Source organism: Canis lupus, chromosome 11, assembly GCF_003254725.2.
Source record: "Canis lupus dingo isolate Sandy chromosome 11, ASM325472v2, whole genome shotgun sequence".
Lineage (NCBI taxonomy): Eukaryota > Metazoa > Chordata > Mammalia > Carnivora > Canidae > Canis > Canis lupus.
Window position 1 is genome coordinate 66076161 of NC_064253.1, and position 16158 is coordinate 66092318.

The 16158-nt window shown below is 46.5% G+C and overlaps 1 protein-coding gene across 22 annotated transcripts in view; it reads right to left on the minus strand.

Moving 5' to 3' along the window:
* Window positions 1-16158, minus strand: part of SUSD1 (sushi domain containing 1) — a 165543-nt gene that overhangs the window by 16079 nt on the left and 133306 nt on the right. For 4 of the 22 annotated variants that reach the window (XM_049091897.1, XM_049091896.1, XM_049091895.1 and 1 more), the window contains 2 exons: window positions 14278-14371; window positions 13192-13948 (listed from right to left, as the gene is read on the minus strand). In XM_049091897.1, the coding sequence (XP_048947854.1) occupies window positions 13670-13948; window positions 14278-14371 (373 nt within the window). In that variant the 3' untranslated portion in view covers window positions 13192-13669. Of the gene's footprint in view, window positions 1-1340; window positions 1360-1505; window positions 2327-13191; window positions 13949-14277; window positions 14372-16158 lie in introns of those variants that run through there. The other 18 variants (XM_049091903.1, XM_049091900.1, XM_025431984.3 and 15 more) reach the window with 10 other exon arrangements.

Sequence of the window (16158 nt, forward strand, 5' to 3'; positions counted from 1 at the left end):
ACGATCTGTATCTTATATGCATATGGAACGTTTCCATCATAGATAGAGGCACACAGCGACTGAGAAACCCGTAAGGTAGCAAGACTAGTTGATGCTCTGCTGTAGGTCAGTAACACATTCTGAAGGCAATTAATTCCCGAAGGGGATTTCTAAGGCCTTCTTTAAACATTAGTAGCATCACAAGTAAATAATCTGATTTGTTTTGGGGGAAAACCATGAATATCTGGTTTGTTTTGTGGGGGAAGAGCCACGTTAGAGACTTAGCTAGATAATTTATCTAGCTGATATTCTCTGCTTTCTAAATGTTATTTTGAAAGGCTTGATAAGCAGCTCTTCCCCTTCCTACACGTACCTCCCTGCATCCTCCAGCACCAGCCAATCCAGCGCACCACCACTTCCTTCAGTTTTTCTTTCCTAAGGTCTCCCTTACATTGGACCTTCCCCTCTGGCTCCTCCACTGTGATGTGTAACATCTCTCTTGCTGAAATGTCATGCCCCCATTTATTTATTCACATGCCCCCATTACTGGAGGTTCCCCCCAGTCTTCTCTACCTGACAAAACCCTCCGAGTCCTTCAAGGTCCAGCCCCAAATCCACCTGAGTATGGACTTGCTGGCCTCCTGCTTTGCTCCCTGCCGTTCTGCTTGTCACACTGAACCACTGTGTAGTGGAGGGCTTCCATCGGGTGGCACTCAGTCAGGTATCTGCTGGGTGTTGTGAAACGAAGATTGGACGGATTTCTTAACCACAGGGGAGGTTCAGGGTCAAAATGAAAGGGGGAAAAAAACCACATCACTTTCAGTTGGGCTAATATCCATTTTGCACAGAATGAATAATAAATTAACAACAGATGGGACTGAATTTTGCACTCCCAGTCTCATGCCTTTGAATCTGTATGGGGAAGCTTCCCAGGCACACTCCATACGAGGGACACCCATCAAGTCCTCTTTCGGGTTTAAGAAAGTTGAGTTATGTGATCAATTGGAAGCCATCAATTAGAGAAGACTAGTAGCAGGTAAGAAAATAATAATAGTATTAGGGGCACCTCGGTGACTCAGTGATTGAGTGTCTGCCTTCAGCTCAGGTAGTGATGCCGGGGTCCTGGGACTGAGTCCCTCATTGGGTTCCCTGCAGGGAGCCTGCTTCTGCCTCTGCCTATGTCTCTGTGTCTCTCATGAATAAATAAATAAAATCTTTAAAAAATAATAATAATATCAGGGAATATACAAATTGAAGATACACACTGTGTGAGCCAGGATAGAAACCACACCTCACCTTTAGATAGTGAAAAGCTCAGTCAGCCGTCTGATGTTCACCTGGCTTCCTATTCCAGTGTTCTCAGGTTCTTCATTGGTGGCTCTGTTTTTGGAAGTGCGAGAAAAACTAAAATACATGTATGACCTCCAGAGAAAAACATCAGCAGGCTTATGAACCGTCTGATCATTTTTTCCCCTTGCAGGTTTTCTTACTGATGATTAAGACTTTCACATAGTAGGCCTCTTAAGTCGTTTGTTAGCCATGTTTATTGCACACAAGTTTTGCCCACACGGTTAGACATTTATTCCCCCCCTTCCCTAATAACCCATCACTCCCCAGTAATTTGAAACAGCCACCACAGCTTTATACTTAGCAGGGAGGAGATCGCCAGTATGCATGCCTCCAAATGCCACACGGGCTGTAAAGGTGGGCTTGAGGGTGGACCCAGAGCACTCCAAGCCAACTGGACAATGACATTCATGAAGCTAAAAACCAACCAACCAACCAACAAACCAACCAACCAAAAACCTGTGGTGACTCAGCAAGTTTATTCCTGGGAATAAAAAAAAAATTTATCATAATCTCCACACTTTGGTCTTAGAGTATGTGGCCTTACTATTTGGAGCATTCCCAAAACACAGGCTTAGACTAACTTAAGCTATGATTTCTTTCACTGTGCACCAAACCCCATCCCTTTGTGTAATGGTTTAAAAAAAAAGTTTCCTTTCACAATAAGCATTCCCTGTAAGTCTTATAAAAATAGATATAAATGACTCCAGGGACATATCACCACTCCCTTAGAATGTCGGGCGAGGAGCCTCCTCAGGATTAGCTGGGAATCCACCGAGATCAGGGAATTTTGGAGCTTCTCTGGTGAAACGCTTGGAAGGGGCAGAGCTGGTCTCCCTCTCCTTTGGACTCAAGTCTCAGGCTCTCATCTCACTCGCTAAACTTCTGCTCAAGACGAATTCTTGTCCCTGCTGCTCCTTTCAAACAACTTCCTTTACTTCGGGTTTATCCCATGCAGCATGGTGCTTGACCAAGCAAGCGATTATGCAAAGCAGAAGCCCTACAGGAAAAAAACAAACAAAAAAGTCCGTTTGGAAACGTTATCAGAGGTTCCTAAAATGCAGGCTCACTCGCAGTGGAGACAAGAGGTACTATGAGCCCTGCGTTCTTGGGAAACCAGTCAAGTCCCAGGGATTAAGGGCGATGGCCGGGGTGACCAAGCTGATGCCAGCTGCACGGGGAACAAGGGGCCAGCTGGCGCCCCACGATGGGGGAACTGGTCAACCTTAGAGAGCCAAGCCAGCGGTACGGTGCACACAGACCACTGCATACAGGCCAGTGCATACAGACCGCTGCACAGACTGCTGCATACGGACCGCACTCCAGGCCAAGCCCCGAGGCTGTTCAGCTGTGGGCGGCCTTCAGGAAGGCAGACTGCTTCCTGCCCTCCAAAAGTGGGGCTCGGTCCTCTCTCTCGGTGATAGGCCTTGGCCTTTCTGGGCTCGGCTCTCATGGGGACCCTCCCGCCCGTCTCTCCACTGTGGGCTCCAGCTCCGCGGCCCACCCCAGGCGCCTCAAGGGGCGCCCCCCGGAGCTGCAGGGGTGTGCAGCAGCAGCCTGCAGGCGGAGGGCGAGGGAGCCCCAGAAATGGGGCTGCAGAAATGCGGGGAGATGGAGGCAAGTGGCTGTTACCGCCGGAGGCAGACACGCAGTCTCAGGACATCAACGCTGGCAGGTCCTTTACCTCCGCCGAGGTCCTGCAGTCCCCATGTGATCTTTCTTTCTTTCTTTTTTCTTTCTTTCTTTCTTTCTTTCTTTCTTTCTTTCTTTCTTTCTTTCTTTCTTTCTTTTCCTTTTCTTTCTTTTTTTCTTTCTCTTCTTTCTTTCTTTCTTTCTTTCTTTTTCTTCTTTCTTTCTCTTTCTTTCTCTTTCCTTCTTTCTTTCTTTCTTTCTTTCTTTCTTTCTTTCTTTCTTTCTTTCTTTCTTTCTTTCTTCTTTCTTTCTTTTTTAAAGATTTTATTTATTTATTCCTAAGAGACACAGAGACACAGGCAGAGGGAGAAGCAGGCTCCCCGTGGGGAACCTGATGCAGGACTTGATCCCAGGATCCCGGGGTCACGCCCTGAGCTAAAGGCAGACGCTCCACCGCTGCACTCCCAGGTGCCAGCAAACTGCTGCAGATGCACCAACTCAGACGCCTAGGCAGCCCGGATGACGACGTATTAACCTTCCAAGAGCAATCCAGCGAGGACGTGGATGAAGGCAGGTCCCAGGCGGCCACGCGGACAGAGCCCGGCCTCGGCCCTGGGCCACGCTGGAGGGGTGCCCCCCCACCCCCCACTAAGCGCAGTGTGCACAGTTCAGGGCTCGCAACTGCCCGGCCGCTGCCCCTTCCCAGGCTGCGTAACAACCACCCTGGCCCGGCGCTGCCCTCCTAAACCAGAAGGCGCCCGGTGGCGAGCCTCCCGGTGTCCCTGACCGCCACCCGCACGCCAGAGCCCCTGCCCACGGAGGGCCCTGGATGCCCCGGTGCTCTATGAGACCCCAAGCCACAGTTATTGCCCCCCCCTCCAAAGATGCCAAGTTCCCTTGGCTCCTGGAACCCAGGCTTCTTTCAGGTTCTTGGGTCCACTCTTCCCTGGGAGGCACTTTGAACACAGGGAGTAACAGCTGGTGGCTAAGAGCTGTCACTGCTTTTCCCTCGGCCCCAGCCACTCTGGGCCACACACTCCTACTGCCAAGTCCTTGGCCAAGGGAAGGGCTGGGCGCTGGGGATGACCCTTGTGCCCTCCAGCTCTGCTCCCTAGAGCTCTCACCACCCTCTGGAAGCCTTGGGTCTGGTCAGTGTTGCCTTACCTTGCCTGCCCACCAAGACTCAGGATGGCCACTTCCAGGGACTGTAGGAGAGGCCTAACCCTCCAGGGCCACACACTACCTCTCTCAAGTTTGGCAGAAATAGACTTTTTCAGGCCAAGCTCACAAACCCTGAATCCTGCTAACCCAAAGGCTAGGAGATGCGACACCTGCCCATGGGCCCAGAGAAATGGTGCCCTTTCCCTCCGCCAAAGCTCTGTGCTTCACTCAACTGAGTGCATTCAGGCACAGGTGAGAAAGCAGCCGTAAAGACCCAGCTGCTTTCCTCCCCTGGGCCATTGGTCCTTTCTACTCCTGGCAGCCTTGGCACCTCCACCTAGAGAAAATAGAATTATGCCCCAAGGTTTTGCCATAAAGTCAAATAGCCTCATCAGAAGGTCCCAGGCAATACTGTGGTGAAGTTTAAAGTTCATAATTGATCTTTTTTGTTAGCAATTTGCAGTTCGCAGAATTCCAAGATGGCAGGTAATCCCTGCCCCCTAGTGTTCACAGCCTCTACAATATTCCCCTCCTCTACCCCACCCTCCTCCACCCCATGGGACTTCTTTCTAACCGGTAGAACACAGCAAAGGTGAAAGGATTTTGCAGATGTAATTAAGGTTCCCAATTAGTTGATTTTCAGTTGTCTTGGGTGGGCCTCACTTAGAAGAGACTGTGCCCTCCCTGCAGTCATAGATGCTCCTTGCTGGCTTGACAAATTAGGCAGTGTGTCCAGGAAGCCCACAAAGTAGACAAATGCAGTTGGCCTGGAGGAACTGTAGGTGGCATCCAGGACCTGAGCCACCAGCCAGCAAAGTGTTGGGACCCCCTGCCATACAACCACAAGGAAATGAACACTGCCAACAATCTAAATAAGCACAGAAGAGAAATCCTCCTCAGTCGAAACTCCAGATGAAAATGCACCCTAGCCAATACCTCCACTGTGGACTTGGGATACCCTGGGCAGAGAATCCAACTAAACTAACCCCAGATTCTGACCCATAGAAACCGGGGGGCGGGAGGGCAGCCTGGGTGGCTCAGTGGTTTAGAGCCACCTTTGGCTCAGGGCGTGATCCTGGAGACCTGGGATCGAGTCCCACGTTGGGCTCCCTGCAGGGAGCCTGCTTCTCCCTCTGCCTGTGTCTCTGTCTCTCTGTTTCTCATGAATAAATAAATAAAATCTTTTTTTAAAAAAGAAAGAAACCAGGGGGGAATAAATGTGGACTGTTTTAAGCCACTACATTTGTGGTCATTTGTTACAGAGCAAATAGAAAACTCATACATGGCTAAAAGCGTATGTGGTCTTTGCTATACTTCTCTCACAAATAGTTCACCATCTAGTTCCTAGTTGTCTCCCACAATCACGCGACCAAAGAGTCACAAAAAAAACTTGTAAGAAAAATCACTGCATCACTACTGTGTAACAAGGAAAAATACACTCAATAATAAGAAGCTTTGTGAAATTTCCAGAAGGCCAAAAATATCAAATTTAAGTTAACAGCTTGCAACAGAATTAAGTAGGAAAAAATATTTTTTTAAAAATAATACTCTGGTGGGGCACCTGGGTGACTCAGTTGGTTAAGCCCAACTCTTGGTTTTGCCTCCAGTCATGATCTGAGGATCGTGAGCTCAAGCCCCACATCGGGCTCTGTGGTCAGTAGGGAGTCTGCTTGAGGTTCTCTCCCTCTCTCTTTGCTCCTCCCCCTCAACATTCTCTCTAAAATAAATAAATCAATCCTTTAAAAATTAAATAATACTTTGGTAACAACAACACTTTGGTAAACTATTTGGGTAAAGGTGGATGGTTACAGCATAGATGAGCCAAAAAAAAAAAAAAAAAGACACAGGTAAATTGTTCTGTATTTCAGGAATTTAGGAAGTTCAATAAAGAATGAAGATGGGAAAGGAAGAGAACTCTGAATAACAGGGATAACTAATATCCACTTGTAATTGTCTGCATATCTGAAATATAATACTCTCTGTTGTGGAAAGAATAAGGGTCACCAAAGATGTCCACGTACCAGAAGCTGTGACTATGGTACCTTCCACAGCAAAAGAAACATTATAGATGCAATTAAGAATCTTGAGGTAGGGAGGGGTGCCTGGGTGGCTCAGTCGATTAAGCATCATCTGCCTTTGGCTCAGGTCATGATCCCGGGGTCCTGGGATCAAACCCTGCATCAGGCTCCCTCTCCCTCTGTGGCTTCCCCTACTTGTACTAGCTGTCTCTCTCTTTCTCTGTCAAATAAAATAAGTAAAAATTTTTAAAAAATCTTGAGGTCAGGAGATAATCCTGGATTTTCCAGGCAGGCCCAATGTAATCACAAGGATCCTTATATGTGAAAGAAGGGATGGGTAGACAGAGTCAGAACGTGATGGGAAGATGCCACTGGCTTTGAAGATGAAGGAGAGGCCACATCTAAGGAATGTAGGCAGCTTCTAGGAGCTGGAAAAGGCAAAGAAATGTATTCTCTCAAGAGCTTCCAGAAGCATCACAGTTCTGCCAATATGTTGACGTTAGCCCAGAGAGACTCATGACAGACTTGTGACTCCCAGAACTGTAAAATAATAAATGTGTGTGGCTGTAAGCCACCAAGTTTGTGGAGGTTGGTTATAACATCAACTGGAAAGTGATACACTCTCTATTCACATTATCTAAACGCCCAAATTCCTTACCAAGACTTTGAGTGGGAATCATGGAAAGGAGCCAAGTTCTACAGGTGGGTGAGTGGGGGTGGAACAGGGACCCCATACAGGAGAGTGAGATGATCCATCCACCGAATCAGTTCAGAGGAAGCAGAAACTAGGATTCTAGTTTCTAGGCTCTAGGGTCCCAGGAATATAACCCATGTGCCGTTCCTCCCTCACAGAATTTGCAGAAATTGTAAAAGACAGCACTGGACGCTCTACCAATTTTGGAATAAGGAGCTAAATTAATCCTACCCAAACCCTAAATGTCTTGGATTAGGCTGAGAAGGAAGCCAGGCCGTACCCATCAGGTTTTGCCTTGACACATGTAACTGGAAATTAAAGAGAACACTTTTTCTTATGAAACTTTATTTTTATGCCTTTGAATAGCAATACAGTCACAGGTTTAAAATTAAAAAAATGAGAAGCTGAACATCCGAAAGACTCACCTTCACCATGTCCACCCCCACTCCATTCTCCCTTGCTCTATTTGTAACCATTTGCATTAATTCATTATTATTCCAGTGTTTCTTCACGTAAAATTGAATATGTATTTTCATTCCCCCTCTTTCTTACACAAAATATAGAATATCATCTACCCAAAACAACACATCTTAGGATCTCTCCACATTGGTGCCCAGAGCGCTTCCTCATTCCTTTTTCATGGCTGCATGGTATTCCACGGTTACATGGAGGTTATCATAGTTCATTTAGTTTCCTCCTGAGGGGCATGTGGGTCATTTCTCAGCTTTTGTGACTATAAAACTATGTCACGGTGGATAACCCTGTACTGGGTCATTTTGAACACGTGCAGGTGAACCCACAGGGAACAGGACAGCTGGGGTTGTAGCACAAGGGTACCCAGGCAAAGGCAATGTAAGTATCGCCAGGTTCTCTTCCTTTCCACAGAGATTGTACCATTCTGTACCCTCACTAGCAGGCTTGGGTGCCCGCTTCCCCCCAGCCTCATAAGAGAGTGTGTTGTTAAACCTCTGGATTTCCCTCAAATTGACAGGTGAGAAATGATACCTTACTAATTTGCATTTTTCTTAAAAGTGAGGTTGAGCATCTTTTTTTCAATGTTGAAGAGCCATTTGCATTTCTTTCTCTATGAGCTACATTTTCATATCCCTTGACCCCAAACCGTTCTGTTTTGACCAAAGTTCCAAACACCTGAAAATAGTAGGTTGCAAGGACCTCCATCTTCTAAAAATGAGGTTTTTCCAATAGTCTTGTGGCCCTTAGCCCCAAATCCAGGATATAAAGTGGGAAAGGTCAAAAGAAAGAAATTCTTTGGAGGAAGCCATTGGTGAGCTGAGCATTTTCTATCCCCAACCACAGTGGCAGGGAGTGAGGGAGCTTTCCTCCGGGCAAGCCTGGAAAGAGAAGCTTCAAGGGAACCCCACACTCAGAGAATCTGACTTGCATACCCTAAAGCTTTGGAAAGACTGGCCTGGCAGTTGATTCCAAGGAGAAGAAACTCAAGAGTCCAGAAGCTAAGGCTGTTGGGCCAGACAGCAGGACAAGAGTGGGGGCCATGCTGGAAGCAAGCTATGCTTTCACTGGCGGGAGGAGAGGGTCAAATGAGTAAGAAAGCGAGTCTGTGGCTGGAGCTAGCTGTGAGGCCAGGCAGTCCTCCATTTGGCATGGCAAGGATCTGTGAGTTTCCACGAGTCCAGTAGAGACCTTGGAAAGTAATTATGTTGGAGGAACCACCTTGATGTGACTTTTCCCAAAAAAGGACAGATATCCAGGGCAAGAGGACTCCAGTAATGCCAGCAGTGGGAGGGTGTGGGAGGCACTTTCAGGGTAGGAGCTAGAGTCGTGACTCAAGAGTCCAGGAGAATAAAATATAAAATACCTAGACATGGGGTTCCTGGGTGGCTCAGTGGTTGAGCATCCCCCTTCAGCTCAGGTCGTGACCCCATGGCTCCCACAGGGAGCCTGCTTCTCCCTCTGCCTATGTCTCTGCCTCTCTCTGTGTCTCTCATGAATAAATAAATAAAATCTAAAAAAATACCTAGACATAATAAAAATAAGCATATGCTACCTTGTAAATTGAAAACTAGAATATTCTGAGAGGGACATACACAAAAAAATGAAATGGAGATGCATACTGTATTGCGGGATGGGAGCACTCTTTGTTTAACACATCCTCCACCCCCACCCCAAAATGTTAAGATCTGAGGGAGAGACTGATCAAATAATTCTTTAGCTTATGTACAATAAATAAGTATCCATGAATAAGTATATAATAAAAGCTGAGAATAATCAAAATTAACAGAAAGAGTGGTAACTTACTTTTACTTGTTAGGAAAAACCCTATTTTAAAGTTACAGCAGGTGGTATTGGCACAGAAATAGATCAGTAGAACAAAGGAGAATGTTCAGAAATAGACTTTGGTATATGATTCAGTATATAATTCAAATCACAGGGGGGAAAAGTCAATGAATATTAATAGGAAAACTGGCTAACCGATTTAGCAACTTACAAAAAAAAAATTCCCTGAACCTCACACCTTATACTAAAATAAATTTCAGATGGATTAAAGATTCGAATGTTTTTTTAAATTGCTGAATTATGTTACCTTGAGATTGGAAGGTCCCTCTAAGCATGGCACCAAAGGCAAAATATATACGGAAAAGATGGATAAATTTGACTCTATAAAGTTTTTCTGTGGCAATGTATGACACAAACAAGGTCAAAAGGGAAATGATAAACTGGAAAATTTGTTTACAAAATATACCACAGCTAGGAAAAAAAATTACTATGAAACAAAAGAGCTTTTCATATTTATAAAAGACAAGCCAAGTACTGAGAAAAAAGGCAATTTGCCAAGACAGAATTACAAATGGTCAATCCACGTGCAAAAATAGAGATATGCAGATAAAACACTGAATCCTCATTTTTCACCCATCAGATTAGTCAAGATGAAACACGGCAACAGTGCCCAGTGGTGCTGAGGCTTTCAGCTGGGGAGAGTGTAAACTGGTGTAAACCTCCTGTTGAGGTTCCTCTGACGATAGGTAGTAAACACAAAATGTATATCATTTTCAATTTCATTCCTAGGAATTTAGTCTAAATGACAATTACATACAATTACACAAATTACATAAGGATAGTAAACATCTGGAAATATTCTAAATGTGCAATGCCCAGAAGAGTACAGGTTAAAAAAAAAAATCTATGGCACAAACTTGTAATTTAGTCACTATTGACATAAAAAAAAATGTGCCCAGGAAGGAAAGAAACAATCATTTACAAAATGACATGTGTAGTTTGACCCCCTTTTGGTAACCCTGAGTGGTGCCCAAAAAGTATGGGTATAGATACAGGTGCATGCAAACGCATCACCAAAATGATTCATTCATTCTCTTCCTCTCTCTCTGACAATGAGCGCACTGCTTTTTTAATTGACTTGCTTCAATGAATCACCCGCCCACGAACCTGGGTACAGAAAAAGCCACACCCCCTCTCCTTTCCCAAATCCTGCACTTCATTCAGTGACAATGGTCGTGGTAGGCAAAAGGCCCCTAGAACACTATTTGATTGACTACTGCTACTAGTACCGGTTTTCTCCTAGATGAAAAGAATGGAAAAATAGAAGGCTTAGAAAATCCGAATGTGGGACATCTGGGTGGCTCAGCGGTTGAGCGTCTGCCTTTGGCTCAGGGCGTGATCCTGGGATCCGGGATCGAGTCCTGCATCAGGCTCCCTACATGGAGCCTGCTTCTCCCTCCCTCTGCCTGTGTCTCTGCCTCTCTCTCTGTATCTCTCATGGATAAATAAATAAATATTTAAAAAGAAAAAAAGAAAATCCGAATGTGAGGTCAGCAATAAAAAGGGGGGCACTGCGGATTCTTTTTTACTTCCTTTAAAATCAATTTAAACATTAACTTGATTCCAAGCTAATGTGGAACTGCAAGATAGTCACTTTTGCTCTGGTCTTGGTTAAGTGCCCAGCTACAATTTCAGGTCTTGAGTCAGAGACCGACTACTACCTATTTCCCCTAATTAACCTCTGTCTGTTTGGTGGTTTGTGTCTCCTTCTAAAAGTGATGTGGGCGGGGTGAGTGGGGAGATACCTTATAGTGAAAAGATAGATATAAAAAGGCCTCTGCTATAGTAGCTAAGTTATAGTTAGTAGTTAAGGTTAAAATATATATATATATTTGGAAATGCAAAGACCTGACTCTCCCCAAAACCAAAAGAGCTGTTGTCCAAAGGTTAGCTCAAGGCCTGGCCAATCCTAGGAATGGACTAGACTGCAACAAGAAGGCTCAGCCCCACAGTTCAGGTCGCACAGCTGTCTGAACCCATTTCTCCATTCTAAAGTGGGAAAAAAATGGTAACCCCTGACCTTCCCACCATACACAAGTATTGTGAGGATGGAATGGAAGAATGTGTATAAACAAAAACTCCAGTGGAGATAAATCAAAACTACAGGAGCATGCGCGCGCGCGCGCGCACACACACACACACACACACACACACACACACTCCAGCCACAGAACAATCTGCTCCATAGCTGGGCAAGCCCAATTTTGATTCCTCATCTAGAAGGGGACTCACAACTGGGTCGTAGTGCTCACCTCTACACACTGTCTCCAAGACAGTTAATAAGAGAAAGATCCTTCCTCCATCCCCAGCCTGGACCCAGATTTCTTTAGTGACACTCAGACCCAACTCTGAGTCGGCCTGACCGGTCCTTGGACAGCCAGACCCTGTGTCCCCCCGGAAGGCCCACTACCGGCCTCCTGAGATGCCCTCCCCACCTTACCCAGAGTCTGCTTGGGACACAAAGAACAGTATGGTGGCAAAGCTACTAGGCGAACTTAGAGAACTCCTAGCTGCCCTCATGTTTATCAGAAAATGATGAGAGCCGCAGGGAGATGGTACATCCTTTCCGCCAATGCTCAGTGCCTGCTTCTGTTAATACTCCCGAGCAACTCTGGCCTATTGTCTGGAACATTTAGAGGCAGGGGAAAAGTCCATGGGTGTTTTTTGGTTATTTTATTCTTCTTTCATAAACTGTTTTACACTTCTGCACTGTACCCAGAAGTACATTTTACCTAATATTTTACTTAATACTTAGTTGTTTTAACCAGAAACTTCTGATACTAAGCAAGTGGGATTTCTTCCTTTGAGTGACAATTTTTGCCGGGCTCCCCTGTGGACCACAGTCACTTCTTTGGCAGCTCGGTCTGGAGCTGGAAGTTAAGGGGGCTGCAGAAACATCTTGTGTTTACAGAACCAGGAAAATAAGAATAATAATGGGAGTTCAGATTCTCTCTTTGCATAGAGGAGGCTTTCGGGGAAATCCTTGCTCATCAGGGACCCTACCCTACACTAACCACGGTAATTTGTAATGATGCCAAATGTCATTCAAAGTCTGTGAAACAGTTTGAATAGTTGCACGTAAAAATTAAAAGTGGAAAACTATTTGTATTAGTCTTTTGACAACTCTTCTCTGTCAGCCACCTCAGATGAGAGCCCGAAAGGTTCTAAATGCTGATCCTAGGTTGTAGTCCAAGGTAGTACCTCAGAGGACAAAGGACAATTATTCCTAATACTGCCTAGTGCTGACAGGACCAGGGCCGGCAGCTGTCACTGACACCCGAGTGGCAGGACATCACTTCCCTCTCTCTCACTCTTCCCAGTTGAGGGGATAGACTTCGAGCCTGGTCTCCCAGGGCAAGGCAGCCTCATAGTTCCCACCAGTTTCCATCGTTCCTCTCCTTTCCACATCTGCCCATAAGCCCAGATCACTTGGATGTGACACCCAGGAATTTAGGGGAGAGAGGACACACCAGCCCAACCCGTCAGGAACATCACCCCTTTCCCTTGGGACTGCAGCCCTACATAATTCCAGAGCCACGTTCAAATATACTGGGCCCCAAGGCTGTAAAATATAACTGTGCCCCATTCTCCTCCCCCGTGCTTTTCATTCTCCAGGCCTAGAAAAAGAGGGAAGGGAGGAGAATACTATTGTCACTTAGGAAAGCCACATGCCTCTGCTCCATTCGTTTTTTACTGAGCCTTGGAGTTATGCCATCAGGGAAGAAAGGTAAAGAACACTGACTGAGGCTTTAAAAATCAAATCTAATTCACTCCATCTGTAAATTGAGCAAGTTGACAGCAGCCCCAGGGCTCCTTACATCTAACATGTCATGGTTCCTGAAAAAGTAACAGTCATCGTTACTGCGGTTGTAGGTAAAGGGGGAGATCAGGTCACTCACATCTTCCCCCTTCCCTGTGAACACACAGACTCTGGCCTTGGGCTTGACGGTGTTTCAGCCCACCGTTATATGAACATCCCATCTAAAGGGAAGACACGGGGCGTTTTTAAGAGAGGGTTATAAAAAAAGTTAGCCAAGACTGCTATAAATGGTCGTGTGGAAGAGAGAAACCACCTAAATTAACAGCATGTTTTTATTGGAATGAAAACTTATGGCTTTTGAATACCTGTCAGACCAATGGATCCGTATCAAAGCCATGCTGCCTAAGAGGCATTGCAGGGAACTTACCGGAGTGGCCAGCTTAGCATACTGTCTGTTAGGATGTCAATTAATTGTAGGAAAGGGGTTGCTTCTAAAACGTTGGGCAGGTTGCCTACGTCAATGATCTCTATCCTTTTCAATGACCTCCTTTATAAAGGCAAATTCCAGCTCAAACTTAAGTCCATCTCATTGCTCATCGTAAAAAGATGGATTCCAAATTAGCTCAGAGATGCTGCAAAGGAAGTTGCAGAGACTCTCTTGCACTCAAAAGTCCAGAAGAGCAGACAATCAGGACCCACTCAGAGGAAGACAAAGCTCCCGCCCATATGATCCGTAGCCTGGGGTCAAGGTTACGTTGTGTCTCAAAGGTCCAAGTTCACAGACACAGAACTGCTTGTGTAGCAGGCAGAGAAGATGTCAGCGATTCCAGAGTTTCCTCCTCTTGAGAGGGGTGGTTCCACAGGGATAGTCAGCATCTTGAATCCAGAACTGGAGCCAGGCTGGGAATGGAAAAAGTTGCAGACCCACGCACACCTGGATGGAAGCCACGTGGGGCCTCTGTGTGGGCGGGCACCTGAGAAGCTGTCATAACATCTGCCCCAGCAGCAGCGCATCCTGCTCACGTAGCGCCCGTCTGTGATCTAGACGTGGGGGAGGAAAAGAGATCATTGACACACTTTGGTTTTGCCTTGGTGCCTCTGTACGTGCAGCTCACGTACCTTCATGGGAAACAGCATGGGCCATCAGAGCACCTATTACTGATCCTGCTTGTTTTCTGCACCAGAAGGGCACCCCCCGCCCCTGCCCTGAGGTGTAGAGTTGCCCAGGCCTTTCACCTGCTGAGGGCTGGGCCCAGGACCACCTCTCCTCACCTCCCCCTTGACCCTCCTCAATCCCAGCTGTTCTTCAGGACTCTAACCCCATCCTTCCGCCGTTCCACTCATTTCTCAAAAATGTCAGTCTCACATACCACACGGCTGAGAAGGAGAGGAATGCGAGAATAATCACAACAGCCATGGATCCCAGCCCGACGCCCACCATCTGCTGCAGCAAGAATGACGAGTCTGCGGGACAAAACCACACACTGAGCCCACGGCACGCAATCACAGCACACGTGCACCTGTGCTCACTCCGTTTTAACCCAAGGCTTGGCCCCATTTCACAAACCATCCCAAGAATGCCCAGAGTGCCTCTGTGTCCTCCGAGTCAGCCCTGAGGGTGCAGGGCGTAAGGAAAGCACAGTCCCAGGTATTTCTGAAAAGGAAATGGAAAACCAGGCCACACTCAACTTACAAGGGATAAAATAGCTCATCTTGTTGTGCATATAAGTACAGCAGACTGTGCTGCTTGTACTGGTCCTCTCCCAGTTAACTGCTCCTCAAAGTGTTTATGGGAAGCTTTCTTTTGCATTGAGGAAGAACTCCTGACAACATTTGGATTTTTGCTCCGAAAATGATTAGGGAGCGCCAGTGGTCAAACACAGCAAACAGATCCTCTCTGACGGATAGGATATGTCATTTTCCCAACACACCAACAAGGAGAGGACCTCCCTGCTCCGCTTGGCAGGTTGCCATGAGGATGAAGTAAGAAAACTGATGGAGAAGCTCTCTAAAATACATGTGTTCTAATTTGGGGTGTATCATAGGCCAACCCCAGGGAGATCCTTTGTTATAAACCAAAAAACACCCACACTTGAGTTGCTATAAACCAAAAAACAGCCAAGTGACTGAATCAGAGCATCATGTTCTCTACCAAAGGTCTCGTTTTAATTTGCAATCAACTTATTTAGCACTTACAATATGCCAAACTCTGTTCTCATGACTTCTCCTAGCCACCTAGTGAGTACTATAAGAATAGAACCAGGTATTACAATCATAGTGCCCAGCGTAATAACAATACACTGAGTGCTGTTATTATTCCCATTTTACAGATGAGGGACCGAGGCATGGAGTGGTTCAGCAACTTATCCAAGGTCACAAGCTGAGAACCAAGAGAGTCAGGATCCAAACCCATGTTGTCTGGTTCCAGCATCTTTGGTTTTAACCACAACACCATGCTTTCCCAGGGCAGATCTGAGCCCAGCTCTGTCTCCAGCAGAGCAGGTCATCAGAAGTTAGGGGGCCAGGCCCTGCCCTTTCCTGCATAGGCCGATGATGATGGAGCTCGGACCATAGCTGTTCAAGCTCTTCTTTAAAAGAACAAAAGTCTGTGTGCAATAGTGCCATCAGACCCTGCAAAGATCGTGGGGGCTGATGCTGCACGTATAGAATTAAAAACAAAAACAAAACACAGCCAAGCCATGGAAGAATGGTAAGGAAGTGCAACGAAGTCCAAATTTTGCCAGATGATTTGCTGTGATTGTCACTGTCGGAATATCAAATCATTTCATTTTTCGGTGCCCTCCTTTTACTGATGCCCCAGGCACACGTTAGTCTGCCCTCTGGGCCATCCACTACTGCCTGGGAAGAGCTGAAACAGTAAACGAGCAAAGATCTGTTAGGTAAGGAGGAGGGGCTTGAGAGAAAAAGTAGTAGCCCCTGGGCTTGAGGGCCTTGAAACACAGTTGACTCTCATCCCTGGCTGCCGAGGCACATCTGAGAAGGGGGCTGGCAGGGGAGCCTGCTGCTACCTAAGTCTTCCATCACCCAATCTGCACTAACACAGTAGCCACTAGCCACAGTGTGGCTGTTAAATCTAAATCAGTTCCAGTTAGGGCGCCTGGGTGGCTCAGTGGTTGAGCGTCTGTCTTCAGCTCAGAGTGTGGTCCCGGGGTCCTAGGATCAAGTCCCACATGGGGCTCCCTGTGAGGAGCCTGCTTCTCCCTCTGCCTGTGTCTCTGTGTGTCTCTCAT